Raw genomic sequence first — 14,933 nt, 5'->3', positions numbered from 1 at the left:
ATTATACAAAATCAATTTTACTTCTTACTTTATTAGAGGCTGTAATTAATTATAATGGTGATCTTACACAACATTTTTCAACATCGCCAAAGCTTTTTTCATTTAATCACTTCTAATAAATTGTTAAATCAAAGTGATTATAATTTCAGCTGAGACCATGCTTATTAAAAATGCATCATTAGGTAAAATATCAGGGGGACAAGTGGTGTGTATATAGCTGCTATTTAGCTAGAATATAAAACAAAAAAGTATGCCTCCACATAAACACAACCATGTCCAACTTACATAGATATGATTAGCAATACACAGTTTAACAAATTTTAGACCATTCAGACTTGCAGAGCAACATCTCAGACAATAGGCCACACTTTTTCAAGCAGACTTCAGAAAATGACTGATGCTCAAAGGGAGATGACTGGTACACAATAGTAGGTGGGCCTAACAGTGTCCATACTTTCAAAACCTGAAACGAAACTGGTAAATAGAGAACTCATTCAAGTTCCAGTGATGGGAGGTTTTTCACCATAGTTTTGAAGACTGCCCCAGAGATAAGTAGTATATGGGCAGTGAAGTAAGGAAGCCCATTGGGAGGACTGGCAGAAGGCCAGAAAAAGTCTCCTAGGCAGACAGATGGTATTAAGGGGTTTCCTATTGGAATATACTGCTGCATATTATGGAGGACAGACAGGCATTTGCAAGGATGCCATATTAGCTTTAAGTTAGAAATTACAGCTCAGAGTTCAAGACTACTTAACAGTGAGACAAGGAAACATTGGCGGAGCCCTACTTGTGAGACATGCATTTACCTGTGTCATTTGTCTTGAGGATGTCTCCTGCTTGAACCATCCATCCATTGGAATAAAATGTTATCTTATTATTAAAATATCTAACAAGTGGCCTTGGGAACATAGTAACCTGTAATCCTTTAACAACTCCATCTGTAGTAATAACTAGTTAAGAGTTATTTCTTAGTGAGCAATTTCTTGTGGCAATACAAATAACACATTTAACAAATCAACTTAGCTTGATCAGTTAAAAAAAAACTAACCAATCCACTAATACACAAGGTATGTCCTATTTTACTTAAAATTAGAGAACACTCATTCTCTTTACTCAAAAGCTTTTCAGAATTAGACAGAAATTTACCAATCTTGTCTGCAACTAATTGAAAATGCAGAACCTTTTTCTAAAATTGTGGATATTTGAGTATTTCTGAATAATTACTTAATATTAAATCGTTCCCTTTTTTGTTCTCTCCTGATCAGCAATGGAAGAAGTACCTAAATAAAATGTAATACTGTTGGTTTACTAATCTACAACATGTGCATTGTATTAAAACCTTGAAGTTAATAAACTTAAAAATAGTTATAAAGAAGCATTAAATGATGGATAGTACTTCCATAATGCAGTTTATTTTGGCAATAAAAGTTAATTTCAATAAGAAAGATGAAAGGTTCTTACAGGAGTGTAGTGGATTTACTGTATATTCAAGAGACTAATACAGTTAAGAGCTTGCTAATGGACAGAGAGATGGCAAGAACTGCTGGAGAACAGAATGTGTTATTTTAAAGCTGAGAGGTGTCAGTTCTGTTTAATCACATACAGTAGGTTGTTACACCTTACTGCCAGTAATATATACTGATGTGCCTATTTCTAAATGCCTGCAACCTCAAATAGAAACTTTGACAGTTTAGATTATCAGTCTTTGTTTAATTTTCCATTGGGCCACAAAACCTTAAAAGACAAGTGCTACATTTTTTAAAGTCAGACACTGTAACATATAAACGTGTAATATAAATGCAAGTTAATCACAAATAGGCACTGGAATATTTATCAATAAAAAGTAACCAATCTGTTTACGCACTGTTGTATCTTTTACAGAAAAGAAAACAACAGAAAGCAATGTGAATGCAAGTGTAATATAAAAATTCCAACAGTATGCAAAAACAACACATCAGCTGTGTATTATGTGACTGGATGTTGCAATACATTAAGCCACTAATTCACCCTAACCTAAGCAGATATTGTTTAATGCTGTCATATATCAATGCCTAAAATAGTCTTTCATTTCCTCTATTCTTAAATAATACCACCACTAGCACTAAGAAGTTTCAAAAAAGTTAAAACTTTTAAATTAATCAACTAATTGTCTACTACAGTGAACCCCCGTTTATCACGGTTAATCCATTCCAGACTCTACCGCGATAAATGAATTTTCGCGAAGTAGGATTCTTTATTTATAAATTGAATATTTTCGCAGTTAGAGTATAGAAAACCTGTTTACGACCTTCTAAATACGTTTTTTAACATTATTAGAGCCCTCTAGACATGAAATAACACCATTTAGTCACCATTACACTCGTATTACCCAATATATTAGACAAAAGAGAAAATAAGACATATTAGACGTTACAAATATCATATTATTATTATTGTACTGTACATTTAATTACACACACACACACAGTTCTTACACACAACCACTAACCTATGAAGGCAAGAGCTCAGTAGGAGAGTCTTCAGGTTGTAAGCTGGAGCGCTGATCGCACACTCGGAGGACACAGACGCCCCTGGGAAAACCCCTGAAACAGCTGACAGTCTACCTTCACATTACCCTTCTTACTTGCGCTATAACGCGCGATAAACCTCTCACGCGGTACTCCGCTTACTTAAAAGTATTGTGTAGTGCCTCTCAGCTTTGGAATTGGTTGTTTTGTTTCTCTGTCTCTCAGACATTCTCTGCTCCTGGCAGAACTGTCATCTCTGACTTGTCATGAAGCATGTTTAAACTTTTGAAAAGAGACAAATGTTTGTTTGCAGTGCTTTGAATAAAGTTCTTTTTTTTCTACAACCTCCTGTGTCTCTGTGCAAATCTGTGACCCAAGCGTGACAAGGTGGTGCAGTATCTTCAGTAGGTGCGTCGTTGTCTTCTTCCACTGAAGGAGTACTAGGAGTAGGCAGTGGGTGTCTGGGTGCGCAGCTGAAAAACATCTTGATAGGCAGTTGCTGGCGTTGTCTTTCATATGCATGAGGAGGCTTTTGTAGGGTATTGCCATCTTTGATCATATCCAAGAGTTTCACCTTCTCCTGGATGGTAAGCATCTTCCTCCGGCGCTTAGTTTCACTGTCAGAAGGCTTAGAAAAAGCAGCACGTTTAGGAGCCATCGTGGGGCTTAGATAAAAGTTCTCAGAAAGCGCATGCGTAGTGACATAAGCGTGTATGAGAAAAAATCGCGATAGAGTGAAGCCGCGAAAGTCGAAGCGTGATATAGTGAGGGATCACTGTATATAATACACTTTGCAACAAGTCACCAAAAATTCAGAAGAGAAGGTCATTTTTAATATATGATTACAGTCATGCAGAATTTCAAGGGTTTAGGTATAATTCTGTAAAAATAGAGTATAAATACAAATGAAATAAAATAAAACAAAGAAAAAAAATAAATCAATTTGTGTTCAAATATAGCACTTCACCACCTAATAAAGATGAAAAGCTCATATTACTATTGTGAAGTATACCTTCAGTATTTTTTACTTCACCTTAAAAATCTAAGGTATCGGATGTGTATTACTTAGTGATAACAAACATAGATGCACTCATAAAAATTATCCATAAAATGTAAATGCAATATATTTTCAAAAACCATACCCAGTCCAAATTATAAATTTTGGCTGTAGATCTACATTTTTCATATAATCAAAGGCAGACTGGATGAGTAAATAAGGTGAGTCACACATGTAGTCACCAAAGACCCCTGGATTTTTGGCTGGAAACCCTTTGGAGGAGAAGCACACTTTTGTATGGTCATCAGTGATGTGGTAGGTTGGATCCAGATGCAAGTCAGTTATATGCCAAAATTGTCCTAAAATAAATTAAATATAAAAATAATTATTGATACTTTACATGCCACAGCCACAAAAGCAACTGCCAGATTCATACTGAGTAACAGACTGATTAGAACAAGAACCTCTCATAGTCAAAACTTATTTGAAGATGCTTTAGTGTATAAATAAAAATTACAAATATGCATAACATTTAATTTAAAAACTGAATAATAAATAACAGTTTTTATTTATTCTGATATTTAATGAAAAGCTCTGTTCAGATAATCAATTTATCACTTATATTAAATGACAAATCTACAAAAATATGTAGGTGGTTTTGGGTGCTGTCTTCTAGGATATTCATGTTATGTTTACCCCTCTATTCTCAAACCCACTTAATCCAAGGAAAGAACCAAACTGAGACATGGTCCAAATACAGCAGAGGATATACATATCTACATACAGTATATATATGTAGGAATCATGTACAAATCCACATCAACTTATATTGGGCTGATATAGAGACGTTACATGGAGTTACAGCAGGGAAAATAAGTATTGAACGCGTCAACGTTTTTCTCAGTAAATATATTTCTAAAGGGGCTTTTGACATGAAATTTTCACCAGAAGTCGATAACAACCCAAGTAAACCACACATACAAAGAAATCAAAACAAGTAAGTCCATAAATTATGTGTAATAAAGTGGAATGACACAGGGAAAAAGTATTGAACACATGAAGAAAATGAGGTGCAAAAAGGCCTGGAAAGCCAAGAAACCAGCTGAAACCTGTTAGTATTTAGAAAGCAATCCTGCCCCCTAACAGTACAAATTAATACCAGCTGGTTTAGTCCTAATTGATGACCAATAAAAAGGTTTCTCATTACCACGGTGTCACACAAGAAGCATCTCATGATGGGTAAAACCAAAAGGCTTTCACAACCTTACTGTTGCAAAACATACTGATGGCATTGGTTACAGATGTATTTCTAAACTTCTGAATGTTCCACTGAGCACCGCTGGGGTCATAATCCAAAAGTCTAAAGAACATCATTTCACTATAAACCGGCCACGACCAGGTGCTCCTTACAAGATTTCTGACAGAGGAGTCAAAAGAATCAGATAAGTTGTCCAAGAGCCCAGGACCACTCACGGAGAGCTCCAGAAAGACCTGGAATTAGCAGGTACAGTTGCTTCAAAGAAAACAATAAGTAATGCATTCAACCTCCATGGCCTCTGTGCACAAGATTCTACTGCTAAAGAAAAAGCATGTTGAAGCTTGTTTAAAGTTTGCTGCACAACATTTGGACAAGCCAATGAAATACTGGGAGAATATAGTTTGGTCAGATGAGACCAAAACTGAACTCTTTGGATGTCATTGTACACACCATGTTTGGAGAAGAAATGGCACTGCACATCACCCCAAAAACACCACACCAACAGTGAAGTTTGGAGGTGGGAACATCATGGTGCGGGGCTGTTTTTCAGCATATGATACTGGCAGACTTCATATAATTGAAGGAAGGATGAATGGAGAAATGTACTGGGACATTCTTGATAAGAATCTGCTGTCATCTTCCAGGATGCTGAAGATGAAATGAGGGTGGACATTTCAGCAAGACAATGATCCCAAACACATAGCCAAGGAAACTCACAATTGGTTTCAGAGAAAGAAAATAAAGCTGCTAAAATGGCCCAGTCAGTCACCCGACTTGAATCCAACTGAAAATCTATGGAAAGAACTGAAGATCAGAGTTCATAGAAGAGGCCGTCAGAACCTTCAAGATATGAAGACATTTGTGTGGAAGAATGGGCCAAAATCAGACCTGAGCAATGCAGGCGACTAGTTTCTCCATACAGGAGGCATCTTGAAGCTGTCATTACCAACAAAGGCTTTTCTACTAAGTATTAAATTTCAGTAAGCATGTTCAATACTTATTCCCTGTGTCATTCCACTTTATTGCACATAACTTAATTTATTGACTTATTTGTTTTGATTTCTTTGTATGTGTGGATTATTTGGATTGTTACCAACATCTGGTTAAAATTTCATGTCAATAGCCCAATTAGAAATATATTTACTGAGAAATGCATTGACGCGTTCAATACTTATTTTCCCAGTTGTATGTGGGAGGAAATTCAGAGTACCAGAAGTGAATACAGTTAAAAATTAAAAAAAAAAACAGTAATATGAAATGAACGTCATAAGTTGTAAATGATTCTCCAGTCTACAAGACAAAGCAAGGATGGTAACTAGTACAACAGTAGCACAAGACTGGTTGAAAGACCCAACAAGGCTAGGATGAGCAGGGTAAACTGTCACAGGAATGTATCACCAGTGAAAAAGTATGTAAATTGTATGTAAAATACAATAAAAAAAAAGTAGTGATTATTGAATTTACTTTGATTTTTATTTAATTGCAGACAGTTTGAAACCAAGATATTTCATGTTTTGTCTGGTCAACTTCATTCAATTTGCTAATATACAATCCATTCCTGCATTTCATGACATTTTATGATTAGGGGTTATACTATGTAACTAAGTAATTTTCTGTGCATAATATTTGTAGATTTATTTACAAAGGTTAATATTACTGGCAGGCAGTGTATTCTGTATGTTTTTTTTTATTAAAACAGGTAATCACTATGATTAATGTGACATTTGAGTATATATTATTGTCATTATTAGATGTTTAAAATTCCATTTGTTTACATTATTCACTCAAGTATTTCTTTTCATGTTTTTCATCAGTTGCATATGATCCCCCTTTCAATTCTATGGATGAAAATATATATGTAAAAAGCTGGGGGGGTTGATACATTACTGTGTAAAGTAAGCAGATGAAAATGTAAAATGTCAACAATTTCAAAGTTCAGGAGTGAGGGTCCCCTTTCAAAGTCTGTAGATGCAAATATATATATTACAAGCTCCTGGGAGACCCATTAAGTTTAAAGTGATGCCATCAATCCAGGAACATTTCTAGGATTTGCAGGCATCAGGGTCTTAGCCCTCTCTATGATTGTCATGCACAGTCTTAAATGTAGATAAAATTGAAGAGCAGTTAGGGTGGGGGCAAATCCCTTTGGACATTCATGCATATAGTGGTGTTAGATTGATCTGGGACTATATTGCATTTGATGAACAAAAAAAACAGAGGCTTACCACTATTGATCATATATATCATATACTATATATAATCAAAAAAAAGATCAGGGGCTGGGCACAATAGATTGGAGCACAAACTGCTGAAGCCCCTACCCCCTTTCCGTATCAGGTCAGGTTTGTCTGACTTCCATCTCTACTTCTCTCTCCCTTACTTTTTGCTTCTAGCGAAGCAACTCCTACTATTACAGCCACAGTGCCTGGCACCAGCACTCCAGGGTTACAGTATTCTTGCTAACCATTAAGCTTTGCATCTTTCTCAAGCTTCTCCAAACTTTACTTTCCAAGCAATTTTACACTTGACTCTGCATGCCAAATGTAATCATGTCTCTTTTTTCCTGTCCAGGAAATTGCAGTTTTTTCAGTTGTCTGTTCACCTTATTGGTTATTGGTACTGTACTGTGAATGCGTGAGTCTAAGTGAGAGTCCTGTCTAGATTTTCTTCTCTTCAATACTGTAGAAATAGGCTCCACCCAGCCTCCACCTCTTATTCAATCCTAATCTGTATTGAGCAGCTCTGGAAATAGAAAGATGATCCAACCCCAATTCAGCCTCTAATGAACTTTAACAAATGGGCACGGCATCAGATATTGCGTTACAGAGTACTGCATTTGCATGAGTGAAGTTTCACCTTTTCTTGACTAAGCTTCTAACATTCTTTATTTTACCTATCTATAATTTTCATCAGTTGTACTGTGCCTGTAGGAATTATTTTCACAATGAATGGGTCCTATTAAAAGTTTATTGGTTGTTTCATAAAATACAAATTAAGACAACAGCTAATGTCAGTTTAGAAAGTCTGGTTGAAAATACCAAGCAAATATGAGCAGATGAGGAGAAGTCATCGGTCTACAGATTTTTACCACCATGACATTTCCTAGCAAATAAAAGAAGAAGTTGATCTTTCTCTGTAAAGTGTGACAGCGAAGTTGTACCTTTTGGAGACTATATGTTGTGTTAGAAGGAGGGCTTCAAGCTAGTTCCCTCACTTAAATTTACTTTCTGGATTATCTCAGTAAACGCTAGGCAACAAAATTATTTTTCAGAATACTTTTCTTTTTCATAACACCTTAAGAATATTCTTATAGTCACATTATGCTGCATTTTTACAAGATGTATGCAGTAAAAAAATAGTTTTGGCCTATCAAGAAATTAGTATTTTTTTGGGAAAACCCAAGACACTGGAGGGAGACACAGAAACTTGCAACGATCTACTAATTTCTTTAAGTTCATGCAGTAAATTTTTCATTTAGTAAGCATAACACAATGGGAGACTAAAATGAAGAACCTGTGGTTTGGTTATCATAATGAAAACCATTGGTAAAAAACTCAAGTTATTGGAGGCTCCACAGAAAGGTTACCTTACAAAAAGCAATCTTTTCATTAAAACATTAAGTTTTTCAGGAAATATACAACAAAACATGAACAAAAACAACGTTCACAAAGGAAGTCATAATAACGTTTAATGATCCTGTGGTTATATGTATACTGCATTAACGAAAGAAAGTAATACTAGGAAGTTATATTCTGAAAGTTAAAAGCACATTTTAACTCTTTATACTTGTTTTCCTTTTGCAGCTGCATTCCTGATCTACAATATCTTCACTTATTACTGGACATTAAATCCGGCCATTGCATAAACATCCATCCTTTAATTTTCTGAATGCATGCAGCCCGACTGAGGGTCAAAAAGTGTTGGGGCCTTTACCAGCAACATAAGGGGCCAGGCAACTGCAGAAGTGACTTACATACATTAATTCATACACATGAGGCTAATGAAAGATCATCAATCAGCTTATGAAGATATTTCAAATATATGCAAACTCCAAATAAACAGCCAAAGGTTGAAACTTGTACCCTGTCTCATTGAGATTTTAGGCAGCACTACAAACAAAAGTGCCACTGTACATATTATATACATGTAAATGTATATTATTAATACTCACATATTTGATACATGCATGTATATTTACCAATCACTTACATGTATGTCCATCCATTAATTTTTCAACCCACTAAAACCAATTCACAGGTCCCAGAGCCTATCCTGACAGCACTAGGTAAACTATCTAAATTTACACAGCAGGAAGCAGCCAAGACAGAACACTAGTCCATTACAGGGCACCCTTACAGATACAGTACACCTACATTCACTCACAATGGTTCATTTTAAAGTTTTGTATGTGTACTCTACACTGTATGTAATGATACCTAATAAAAGTGCTTTGGATTCTATTAACATAACTGTATTTTTTTTTAATTACCACATAAATCTATCAGCCATTCATCCATTTTCTAACCCACTGTTCTAGTCCAAAATCAAAGTGAGCCGGTGAATATCTTGTCATCACATAACAAGCAAAAAATGTTTGGGTTTGTCAGTTTAAAGTTTTAGCACAATCAAAGTTTTGGTTCCAAGTGGAGTTTTCACGCAATCGTCCATGCACGTTACAATTCAGAATGGGAGGATGGTGTGACTGGCTTCTTGAAAATCATTTGGATGGGGGGTCCCAAAGATCAGGATTTGGACACCTGACATCATGAGACAGATTGGGGGCGTGGGGGGATTTATGAGTCCCCGAAGATCGAGTTAAAGTTATACCTGTTCACATTCTGCATTAATCAGTCTTAATTTTATAGTGCCCAAAATGGACTACATTGTCGTAGGGCACTTTGTAATCTAAACAAGAGCAGTTTAGCAAAAAGATTAAAAAACCTTCAAATTGCTCAGAAAACAACGATTGTATGTAGATGCACTAATGTGTTCTACTACTAAAGAGATGAACAAACTTTATTATTCTACAGCGGGATATCTATAAATAAACAAGCAGTCTCCACTTAGAAGCCATTAACAGCCGGCCTTGCAAATCTCACAGTTATGTACGTATTAAAAGAAACGCAGAAAAAAAAGTTGTCTTCGTGACAGTTACCACAGGACGGACCGTTTGTTCGAGGGACTCACCTTCTTGCTCTGGAAAGGATCGAAGATATAGCGCCTCTGCTAATGACAAGCAAACGACACTTAAAGCCAACAGCATGGCTACAAAATTAAGCGCACAGGACACTAGTCCCTTCATAGTGTCATTCGTACTAAGGCTACTTCTACGCAGAATTGTTGTCAGTTCAGTTTATTGTCATCTGCAATATCACATGACCAAACGGGAGCCCACGTGACGGGGAAACGCCGCTTGGCTCACCAGCTCTGCCGGTAAGTTCTCCTTCAGGGCCCTTCCAGTAATTCAGTGTCAACGCTCGACACTGACATTCGAGCCGGCCTGACAATTAGCAGAAGTACCGTACTTCTCTTAGCTTTGTTTCTTTCTACGCAGTCCAATTGCTCAATCGTACAATCGTGTGCAGATATAAAAAATGAAATGAAAAAAATATCTAAATATCAAAAAATATACTCTAAAGAACAGTAAGTACTAAAGGCCTAGCATGGGGTGTTATTTTATTGTAGTTCCTGTCTGAATAGCTTGTGTTTCGCTTTAAACAGTTTATTTTGTATTTCAATAAAAATATCACAAAAATGCTTAAAGTCAATATTTGGTGTGTTACCATCAGTCTGCCTTTAAAACTTCATTAATTCTCTTTTTAATGCAGTTCTGTAAGAAAATTGTTAGTAGTTTGTTTCAAGTATTTTGAAGAACTTGCCCCAGATGACTCTGTCCTGCTTGCTTTTGTCTCTCTAGGTAACCCCAGACAGCTTCAGTGATGTCATGCTATCTGTTTCAGAACTCCATCTTTTTGCTGAAGATACAGTAGTTCTTTATGACTTTGGCTAAGCGTTTGGAATCATTGCTCAGCTTCAAATGTTTTGAGTAATCAGACACCTCACTGAAGGTACTGCATGATACATGAGAATCTGCTTGTACGTCTTAGCACTGGGTGTACCTATCATTTTGACCATGTCACAAATTCAGAAGTGTAGTCCCAGATGTGCAGAAAGCCTCCACAGTACTTCACTGTTGGCTGCAGACATTCACCCATGTAGCACTCTGCAGCTCCAGACAAACTGCCTCCTTTTTGAGCCATAAGTTGATTCATCAGTCCAAAGCACTTGTTGCCATTGTAAAGCACCCCGATCCTTATGATTTGGTGCAGTAATTGAGTCTTACATCCAATCATGTAGGTATTTGTGAATAATGGACCTGTAAACATTTTAATGCAACTAATTTCTACATCAGAAGGCAGTATTTTTGAATATTGGAGGCAATATAGGGGTAAGCATCCTTTCAGTTATCCTTTTAAAAACTGTGATGTGATGGTTAAAAGCAGTCCACAATGTTGGATGCTTCTTCCTTGTTTTCTGCTTGGGTACAAAAACAGGCAGGCTCAATTAAAACAAAGAAAAATATTTTGTGTATGTTTATTGTTTGATATATTATTAGTTAGAGATAATGTAGTTATATTCATTAATCATGGTGCTGCAGAGTAATGATGTGTTTCATGTTAATTAGCACCTGTCAGAAAGAATTTCACTGTACTGTACTCTGTAATAGTATTGACCCTGTAAATCTTTCAGTACGCTTCGAGATAAGTTTTACAAGTTAGCATTCAAATTTATGAGTGTGGTTATTTTACCATCTGATATGGGATTCTACATGTGTTTCAGGGGCATTGATTATAATATCAAGTTAGACTGATATAAGGCTTATTGACCTTAAACTAAATTGATGATTATTTTTATTGTTCTTCTTTCCTGTCTGATCAATTTTTACATTTTTTTCTGTCTAATTATAGAAGTATATTTAGATAGTTATCATCAAGTGTAAGGTCATTGTCAATTCCTACTACATTTGAGAAGAACCCATCCATTAACAAATCCCTTTAATCCTGATCAGGGTTGTGGTGGCAAGAATATACTGCACCCTGTCAATATCTGACACATGGCAGGAAGCAGTCCTATTATGGAGCCAATCCATTTGCTCTTACCCACACTAACTCACAGGGTAAGTTCAGCATTGTCATTTAATTTAATATGCATGTCTATGGGATTTCAGAGGAAAACCAGAACACCTGGAGGATGCAAACCAGGAGTCTGGAGTTATTAAATAGCAGCCCTAACCACAGTCCTGCATTAATGCCCTCCTCATTTTTTGGTCTTCCACTACTGTAGATTTTTTTTTCTTATTTGTGCTAAGACCTATTGTCTTCAGGATAAACAATAAGTTAAAGTTACATAGAGGCTGTTAATACCCTTAAGGTCACTTTGGGCAGTTTTATGTTTTCTTCTTGTAACATCTTCCATTTCCTTTATGTGTCAGTATGGGTTTTTCTGGAACATCCTCCATATTAGGATGATCACTGTGACTGTGACTGATCAGTGTGACTAAACAGGCCCTTTTGAATGAAATCATATCTGTGTGTGAGTATTCTCAGTAGTGGTCTGGAGCTCCATTTAGGATTTGTCTCCACATTCTGCCCTTTGTTACTTGAGTTGTTAGAAAATGAATTGATAGATTTTATTTTTCAATACAGTACATAAATGTTGTAAATCCATAAAGCAGTAGTAGTAGTAATGTCAAATACCCAAAGTGTAGTGAAATTCTTAATATTAATAATAATAATAATAATTCATTACATTTATATAGCGCTTTTCTCAGTACTCAAAGAGCTATCCACACAGAGAGGAACCGGGAATTATCGTCACTAACCATAACTAGGGCAAATGTACAGTACAAACATTTGTATATTCAATGCTAAAACAAAATATTGGCCCTGTGTAAATCTTTCCTCAGGCAATCTACTCTCATACCTAATTTAATAGTGAAAGGAGTTATTGCCGTCGAACTCACCATTTAATTTAAAGGCACTAGGAGGCATCAACATCCCATCATTCAGTTTTGCTGATTTATAGATTTACTTCTGGCACCCATAAAATGTTCCCATTTTAATATATCAAAAAAATCATACTCCATTACAAAACACCTTTCATTTCCGTCATATGTCTTCTTCCCTTAGTTCAAACTTCTGTGGGTTACATTAAGTAACAACTTTAAATTGGCCTGGAATGAGGAGGCACACTTTATGATGGACTAACATCCTGGGATGCATGGGATCCTGCTTTCTGCCTGATGCTCCCAGAGTGGGCTCTGGCTTCAAAAAATTGAATTAAGCAGGTACACTAAATGGATGGACAGCATAGGAGAAAGCAGTGCTTTTCATATTCAGTTCCGGGCCCCCCATGACTTCATGTTTTCATTCCAACCTCCTTCTAATATTAATTGGTCTCCAACTGCAAACTGTTATCTCCCAGTTTCAATGTTTTGGTGTCAATCCAGATTTGTATTGAAATGTAGCAAAGCATTTATGTAAAAGACACAAAGATAATGTTGTGCATTATTATCTTGGTTTTTAAGATTCTGATGATGATAATCATTATTTATGCTTTTATTCTGGTTTTCCTTGTGTTCTGGTTATTGCATGTAACCTGTGTGTGTGTGCTATGCCATCAATTATGTTGTCTGTTTTTTTTCAGAATTCACTGTCTTAATCTTCTTTATTTATTTATCTGGTTTGTACAATGCTATACCCTGTATACTGTATACCCTGCCGTTCTTTATTATATTCTGTAAGTGCCTTGAGCATGGGAAAGGCGCTATATAAATAAAATTTATTATTATTATTATTATTATTATTGCCCTTTGAGACAAACAAAACACTATCTATCTATCTATCTATCTATCTATCTATCTATCTATCTATCTATCTATCTATCTATCTATCTAAGCCATTATTTATTAATGAACACACTAGTTGGTATGACACTCAAATACCTGCAATATTTCAGTATTTAGTTGTCATGTGCCTGTGTCTACTCCTCTCATCATTAATTGTCATTATTAAGATATATTTAAGGGAGCAAATCCCACAGAAAAAGTGAATTAATAGGGCAATGACAAAAGAGAGTTAAGTGTTTAAGGCTACTGAAAAAATACATACATTTCTACATTTTTCAGAAACAGAAATCTTACATTACTGCACTTTTCTAAATGCAGAATAAGAAAATAAAAGATCAGCTAATTAAACAATGAAACTTTCTGTTAAACTGGTTGAAAAAAAAAAACAGCAGCTACAGAGAACGCCCTGGATTGAACTTGAAAATGTATGTGATAAAATGTGGTTCCAACTGGCTTTGCCATTTCACACTTCTTCAACCCCACTAGTATGCCTCCTGTGTGGAGTTTTCATGATCCCCCTGTGTTTGCCTGGCTTTTCTTCAGGGATTCATACAAATACTGTATACCATAAGTTAATCGACTCATTCATTGCATTGATGTGAGTGAACTTGATTTTGTGTGTGTGAGCAAATGCATTGCTGTTAAATACCATCCTGTCTAGAACTGTTTCTTGCCTTATGCCCATTGGAGCCAGGATAGGCTCAAACAACTCTGTCCCACTAAAAGCTGCCTCTGAAAGGAGATGTATGGATCAGTAGTATATTTCAGTTGACTGTGCAGAATGTCAGCTTGTGATGGTGGTAAAACTAAATGCACCTTTCAAGGCGGCTGCAAAATAATTTACAAACCCGTGGACAAAACTGTAAAAATATTAAATCTGTAAATATGTGCACATACAGTACATAATAGTAATTTGTGATCATCAGAGGTGACTGTGTGCAGATGGTACCCACTGCGCAGCACTGCATAGGTACAGGCTGCTGTGAATAAAACAAGTTTTGACAAACAATTATTTATTCAGAAAATATTACGTACATCTTAGTTATTAAATTTAAGTTAAAATTTTAATGGGATGGATGCACCACTTAAAAATGCAAAAAATGTAAAATATGTTGTTTGTTGATTATCTGTATCCACCTTTAGTGCTCTTATTTGCTTCTAAAATATACGAAAACTGTTCGCGAGTGTTTTGATTCTACGAAAGAATCGATAATTTTTGATTTATGATAAAAATAATAAGGGCTGGTTTGTGCCGAGCAGTAA

The 14,933-nt window shown here is 35.8% G+C and overlaps 1 protein-coding gene across 1 annotated transcript in view; it reads right to left on the bottom strand.

The window, feature by feature from the left end:
* Positions 1-10,164, bottom strand: part of smpdl3a (sphingomyelin phosphodiesterase acid like 3A) — a 63,059-nt gene extending 52,895 nt beyond the window's left edge. Inside the window, exons 1-2 of the mRNA XM_028797236.2 lie at positions 9,950-10,164; positions 3,650-3,863 (exon numbers count right to left, since the gene is read on the bottom strand). Coding sequence (XP_028653069.1) covers positions 3,650-3,863; positions 9,950-10,064 — 329 coding nt within the window. The 5' untranslated portion in view covers positions 10,065-10,164. The remainder of the gene's footprint in view (positions 1-3,649; positions 3,864-9,949) is intronic.
* Between the last annotated feature and the right edge of the window lie 4,769 nt (positions 10,165-14,933).

The sequence above is a fragment of the Erpetoichthys calabaricus genome, chromosome 3 (genome assembly GCF_900747795.2).
Source record: "Erpetoichthys calabaricus chromosome 3, fErpCal1.3, whole genome shotgun sequence".
Taxonomy (NCBI): domain Eukaryota; kingdom Metazoa; phylum Chordata; class Cladistia; order Polypteriformes; family Polypteridae; genus Erpetoichthys; species Erpetoichthys calabaricus.
The sequence above is the reverse complement of the archived record's forward strand: the minus strand, read 5'-3'. Positions and strand labels throughout refer to the sequence as shown.